Source organism: Mytilus edulis, chromosome 1, assembly GCF_963676685.1.
Source record: "Mytilus edulis chromosome 1, xbMytEdul2.2, whole genome shotgun sequence".
NCBI lineage: Eukaryota > Metazoa > Mollusca > Bivalvia > Mytilida > Mytilidae > Mytilus > Mytilus edulis.
The window spans coordinates 4,532,307-4,539,243 of record NC_092344.1 but is presented as its reverse complement, the minus strand read 5'-3'; the positions used below and the strand labels follow the sequence as shown (position 1 = coordinate 4,539,243).

Sequence of the window (6,937 nt, the reverse complement as noted above, 5' to 3'; positions counted from 1 at the left end):
ATTGTGAGGATCGCTTTTAAATTGTACTGGATAAAAGTCTGGAACTGATAAGGTCTTTGCATCGGAACTAAACACATTTATTCTAAAAACAGTTGTTGGCATGACACGGGTTATGTTCTTCTCATATATGTTATGATGGTATGATACTAAACCCCTAACGGGAAGGATTGTGCCTGATGTTCATATGATGAAATCATAATCTTTCAGTCAGTTTAATTGAAGTCTGGAGCTGGCATGTCAGTTAACTGCTAGTAGTCTGTTGTTATTTATGTATTATTGTCATTTTGTTTATTTTCTTTGGTTACATCTTCTGACATCAGACTCGGACTTCTCTTGAACTGAATTTTAATGTGCGTATTGTTATGCGTTTACTTTTCTACATTGGTTAGAGGTATAGGGGGAGGGTTGAGATCTCACAAACATGTTTAACCCCGCCGCATTTTTGCGCCTGTCCCAAGTCAGGAGCCTCTGGCCTTTGTTAGTCTTGTATTATTTTAATTTTAGTTTCTTGTGTACAATTTGAAAATTAGTATGGCGTTCATTATCACTGGACTAGTATATATTTGTTTAGGGGCCAGCTGAAGGACGCCTCATGTACATTGAAGACCTGTTGGTGACCCTCTGCTGTTGTTTTTTAATTGGTCGGGTTGTTGTCTCTTTGACACATTCCCCATTTCCATTCTCAATTTTATGGATTATGTGTTTCTATTTCATAATCACTGTCTGATATTGACCTATCGCATACATTTCAATAATTCTTTTCCTCACCTTTGTTTTCCTTTACAGTCTTTACACACTACAGGGCATCACTGATGTATTGTGGTCTAATATATTAGTAATAAACTCATGTAAAGTAATGTCCTTGTGTGATAGCTTTACACAACATTTCTATAGCCCATTCCAAATATATCTTATAATTTGGCGCGATTCCTTCTTCCTAGTTTTATCTTTAGCATGATCGTGTCTATATCGTTTTATATTCTTGAATCTCTAGATGCACATTTTATTTTTTACCCTTTGTATGATTATTGAGAATTTATTTTGATTTCTTGTATCTCTATATTCTTTAATCATCATGTAACATATCGAAATGTTTTTAGTTAATAACTTTTTACTTGCATGACGTACAAGAATTATTGATTATCCATACCCACTCAGATTTCATACCTTCCTTCAAAAGACTATTAAAGGTACATCCGTGTTCATAAAGTTAACCACAAATCAAATCTGTTTTGTTTCAATCAAATTTAACTTGATTAACATTATTAAATGTTTGCTAGAACAACCTGGAAAAGATAGCCCGACTAGAAAGAGACTATAGGCTACAGAACAGATAACCCTGTTCTTATAAAGCCTTCAGACGGAAGATAAGAACCATAAGCGAAGTCCCACCACGTAGAAGTCATGCTTATTGCACTTTTAATGTTGGTTTGCTCAAGTTCAGTGTATGCAGCCATATGGAGACCCAGTGCTACCACTACATTTCAATGGCAGCTCGATAGTGGCCACATAAACACAAATGTCGATGCACATGTTTATGATGTGGATCTGTTTGATGTGTCTACCAGCACAATACATTCGCTTCAAAGGTACAGAGTTTTATTCTTCCCAGATTTTTGTTTTGAATGTTGAACTTATATTATTTCTAAATATTAGCAGTAATGTTGGCATATATAAGAACAACATATGAAAAGAACCACATAATGCATGTCAATAATGCCTAAGATTTATAATCAAATTGACTAAAATATTGAAGAAATATAAAATGCAGAATAAAAACATTTAAAGGAAAAAAATATGTTTCATGGTATAAATACTACTGTACAAGTGCCGATACGCTAAAGATAAATTTTGCAGTTCTTTAAAATTGGGATAAGTTCAGAATGCATATTAGAAAATTCTGAGGAGAGAAAAAAATGTTCTTACATTTTTGGAACACCAAAAAGAGTCGGGATTGGACTCTATTAAACTAACTACATTTTATAGATTAAAACTAACTTCAGTCGAGAAGCCTATTTAATGCATTGGATTTCATGCCCCCCAAGGGCTCCGAATTGGAAATGAAATATTTTTAATGTTTAATGTTGATGTTAAATTGTGTAAATGACTTGAAATCATTTTGAATCCAATTAGTATAAAATGTCTAAATAAAATTTGAATTTTATTACAATTTCCCTTTTTCCATATACTATTACTGAGAAACAAATTAATGAGGTACTTATAAATCACTTTATGAATGCGTATACAATTGCAATTACGACCAGTTGAGAATACTCCACAGCTATTAAGAAGAAGTCGAAAGGACAATAATTCAAAATAAACAAACAGTCGAAGAAGACAGACAGACAACAAACACTGCAATAAGAACAAATCACCGGCCACAAGAACAAACAAACGGCCACATGAACAAATAATTGGCGACAAGAATAAACAATATTGCAACAAGAACGAACATTGTCATAAGAACAATCAGCATTTCCATAATAACAAACAACGTTTTCGGAAGAACAAACAACATTTTAAAAAAGAACACAAACAACATTGTCACAAGATCAATCAGCATTTCCACAAGAACAATCATGCAACGTTTCCATAAAAACAATCATGCAACATTTCCGCAAGAACAAACAATATTTCCACAAGAAAAAACTTCATTTCAATAAAATAAAAAAAGTAATTTCAACAAGAAACAAATAAAATTGTCACAAGTACACAGACAACATTGTCGCGAAAACAAACACTATTGCCGCAAGAACAAACAACATTTCCACAGTACCAAAACAATATGGCCACAAGAACAAACGACATTGTCTAAAGAACAAACAGCTTTCACAAAAACAAACATCATTTCCTCGAATACAAACAACTGGCCACACAAACTAAAGATAGAGTAACACGAACCTTATCAAGAACCTTGGGTAGAAGCAGGGGATCGGTAAATGTGTGTTATTTAAAATAAGAAAGGTTTTTTTTCTTAAATGATACTTGTTTTGTTTGCTTAGTTCTGGGAAGAAAGTAATCTGCTATTTTTCTGCCGGGTCATATGAAGGTTGGCGAAGTGATCACAGTGCTTTCCCAAGTGATGTAATAGGCCACAAACTTGATGGTTGGAATGAGAAATGGCTTGACATTAGAGATGGCAGAGTTAAGAGTATTATGTCTGCTAGATTAAAGAAGGCTCAAGATAAAGGATGTGACGGAGTAGAACCTGACAATGTCGATGGATATACCAATGACAATGGCTTTCACCTTACTGCACATGATCAGCTGACTTTCAACAAATGGCTAGCAACAGGTTTGTGTGTAATATTATACGTACAGTCTAGTTAATTATTGAATGGTCAGATTCTAATATAATACTCTCGAAAATGTTCAAAATAAAGTGTCAAGAAATTGTCGACTTGATTTTCACAAGGTTTTTTCCTATTCCCCGATCGTCCATTGTTGACTTGTGTAAAATGCATTAAAAGAACACAACACTGCTATTTCTATTATGTTGCAATACCCTATCAAAGTTGTCCCGTTTGCGCCACGTTGTTGTCGATGTCTCTAACCGCCATATCAACATTTCGACTTTGTTATATAATAATACTCATCACAGATACTATAATTATGAACGCAATAGGCGTGTAGATATTAAGCAAATGACGAAAAGAAAAACATCTAATTTTTATAACTTCCCAAAGTGGGAGCTACTCCTTCATAAATTTTTTTCTTGCTCGCGAACGATGGTTATTTCATCATTATTCAAGTATAAATAGAAAAATGAACTGAACAAACATTAGAATTCAATAGTTCTTGAAATGATAAAGTATCATCCTTATCATTTGACTAACTGATATCAAAATTAAATCCATGAGGACATTTCAATAAAAATGTCTCGTTTATAAATTGTAGTATATACCAATAAGTAAGTAGGTAAGTAAGAGGATTATTTATTATAGTGACTTGTGTGATTACAGTAGTGTGTCAATTAACATAGTTTAACATAATATATACATATGCTACCGACCCAATGGGTCTATAAGTCACCTAAATATTAAATATCAAATGTGAACAAGTTACAATGAAATGTCTCATTTTAATCTTTGTTTTTCACTATTCGTTGTCTAGAAGCACACAATCATGGACTGTCAGTTGGCTTGAAGAATGATGTGGACCAGATCCAGGAGTTACAATCACATTTTGATTGGGCTTTGAACGAAGAGTGTGTTAACTACAATGAATGCAAAAAATACCAACCATTTATCGACGCACACAAGGTATTCACATCTTTGTGCTTTATCTTAGTCATTAGATGTAAAATGAGGGACGAAAGATACCAGAGGGAAAGTCAAACTCATAGATAATAAACTGACAAAGCCATGGCTAAAAATTAAAAGACAAACAGACAAATAATGTTACAGAAGACACAACATATAAAACTAAATAATAAGCAACACGAACCCCACCAAAATCTTGAGGTGATCTCATCTGCTCCACATTGGCACCCGTCATGATTGTTATCTAGTTTTATAGATGAATTACAACTGTAAAAAAGGGTCAAGAATTTAGTTATTAGAAATTGTTACCAAGTTTTGACTGTACAGTCCTGTATATCCTTACAACACTTACCAAAGAGGAAATCCTGGATAATCATAGGTCTGTCCTGTGTTCCTTTGGAGTTTTCAACCAAAGATGAAGGACTGGATCTCCCATCACTGTGTTGGATACCTAAACTACACAAGTTTCCTTACAAATAACGGTATATTGGTGGGTCTTCCAAATCTCCACGAAACCTCTTTCTTGATTATTAACATCCATTTTATCAGTAATCAAAGCCGGGCTCCAAGGTTATTGTGAAACTGCATATTCTAGAGGTTGCGTGAATCAGATGTGGATACTTAAAAATTCCAAAGATCTTTTAGAGTACATACAAATGTAATCTAAGACTCTTTCGTCTTGCAATAGTATTCTAAAAAACGTTTGACTTTTCTACGCTTAACGCAAATATTCCTCATTCCAAACTAAAAGACAAACTGAAAGAGTTGGTATTGCTTTGTTCCATAAAAAAGAATAGCCAACGTAGATACACGTATCGTATCTTAAGATATGATAAATCCTACTGTGTAAAGAATCACTTTGATTCAAACAAAAATTCTCTGACACCGACATTATCAAGATGCTTTATTTCTTGTTCGACAACATAATTTGTGACGTTTGGATGACGTGTTTTTCAACAGACTGTCGGCATTCCAATCGGAACCAATTGTGCCCTCTTCTTGTCGACTTGTTACTTTATTATTATGAGGCAGACTTCATACAGGAATTTCTTTGGAAGAATAATAAGAAGTTAGTAATATCCTTTAACTTTACTTAACGCTATATAGATGATGTTCTCTCGCTAAATAGTTCAAAATTCGGTGACTATGTTGAACGAATCTATCCCATCGAATTAGAGATAAAAGATACAACAGATACAGTTAAGTCTGCCTCATATTTTGACTTACATCTAGAAATTGACAATGAGCATCAGCTGAAAACTTTCCATTTCATTATAAGAACATTCCAGTAACGCCTGCATACGGAGTATATATCTCCCAATTGATACGATATTCCCGAGCTTGTATTTCCTATCATGATTTCCTTGACAGAGGGTTGCTACACCCAAGGAAGCTATCAAACCAAGAGTTCCAAATGGTGAAGTTAAAATAATCCCTTCGTAAATTTTACGGAAGCCATCATGAGTTGGTCGACCGTTATTGAAAAAACGTTTCACAGATGATATCGGATATGTTCCTTATGTTGTAACTACACTCCCCTTCCCTTTTCATGAACGTGACCTACCGAATTATACTTTTTACCATATTTTTTATAACATGAGCAACACGACGGGTGCCACATGTAGAGCAGAATCTGCTAACCCTTCCGGAGCACTAGAGATCGCCCCTTGTTTTTGGTGGGGTTCGTATTGCTTAGTCTTTAGTTTTCTATGTTATGTTTTGTGTACTATTATTTGTCTGTTTGTCTTTTCTTTTAAAGGCATGAGGTTGTCAGGTTTTTTTTCGATCTATGAGTTTGACTGTCCCTTTGGTATCTTTCGTCCCTCTTTTAGTAGTTCCTTTCTGTTTAATCTGTCGGAGGAGTTTTTTCTTGCATATCCGACAATTGAAAATACAAATTAATTATATTCCTACAAACAAGGATAAAAAAGAAATACATGTAATTAAAAGAAATCGAAATGTTAACTGAAAAATAATTTTTTAAACCCCATTAATTCTGGATTTCTTATAAGATACGCATTTGAAAGCATCTATCAATATTGTCAATATTTTGTATATATAATTCTACTTTCAGGCTGTATTTCACGTTGAATATGTAGACAGTCATAGTTCTGGTTCAAGCAAGAAGAGTTCTGTCTGCCACTCAAGTCGTCGTCCACAACAATTTATCACACTTATAAAGGATTGGGATCTTACAGATTGGAGATTGACATGCTAAGGATATCACACTTGTCATAAAGGTTGTCCCTATTCAATATCTATCCCCATCTAACAGAAAGGGTTATAGGGGCAAAGGAACTGTTATTTTTTTGGAACACACATAAATCGACTATATGTAACTGCAACATTCATTCCAAGTTACTTATCAACCAGTTAAAACGTTGATGAAATATTCGGTAATAATGTCTGCATCCGGTCTCATGTGTGTTTCCGGGAGTTATCTAATAATAATATAAATTCTGTCCTCTCAGGAGGAATGTTTCTTCTTTTGAAAATCCCACTGACTGCTTCAAGCCTTGTGTATATGGTTTTTGCAAATGTGCAATTCAATTTGATATTTATAAGCCAAATCAGAATTATAGGTTTATGCCGTTTTACAAAGTTTGAGTAGAAGGTGCAAGCTCTTGAATACCGTATAAGTCTGGACATATATATCCCATATGCAGGCGAAGTTG

At 34.1% G+C, this 6,937-nt stretch overlaps 1 protein-coding gene across 1 annotated transcript; it reads left to right on the top strand.

Annotated features, from left to right (window-relative positions):
- Window positions 1–1,198: 1,198 nt before the first annotated feature.
- LOC139522288 (uncharacterized) lies at window positions 1,199–6,732 on the top strand. The gene is made up of 4 exons (XM_071315838.1): window positions 1,199–1,589; window positions 3,003–3,295; window positions 4,114–4,262; window positions 6,337–6,732. Exons 1-4 carry the CDS (start codon window positions 1,405–1,407, stop codon window positions 6,478–6,480), a joined length of 771 nt encoding a protein of 256 aa, XP_071171939.1. The 5' UTR covers window positions 1,199–1,404; the 3' UTR covers window positions 6,481–6,732.
- The last annotated feature ends 205 nt before the right edge of the window (window positions 6,733–6,937 follow it).

Coding starts and splice junctions, on each gene's coding strand:
- LOC139522288 (XM_071315838.1), top strand. CDS start 1,405: ATGCTTATTGCACTTTTAATGTTGGTTTGCTCAAGTTCAGTGTATGCA. Junction 1,590..3,002: donor ACAATACATTCGCTTCAAAG/GTACAGAGTTTT, acceptor TTGTTTGCTTAG/TTCTGGGAAGAAAGTAATCT. Junction 3,296..4,113: donor CAACAAATGGCTAGCAACAG/GTTTGTGTGTAA, acceptor TTCGTTGTCTAG/AAGCACACAATCATGGACTG.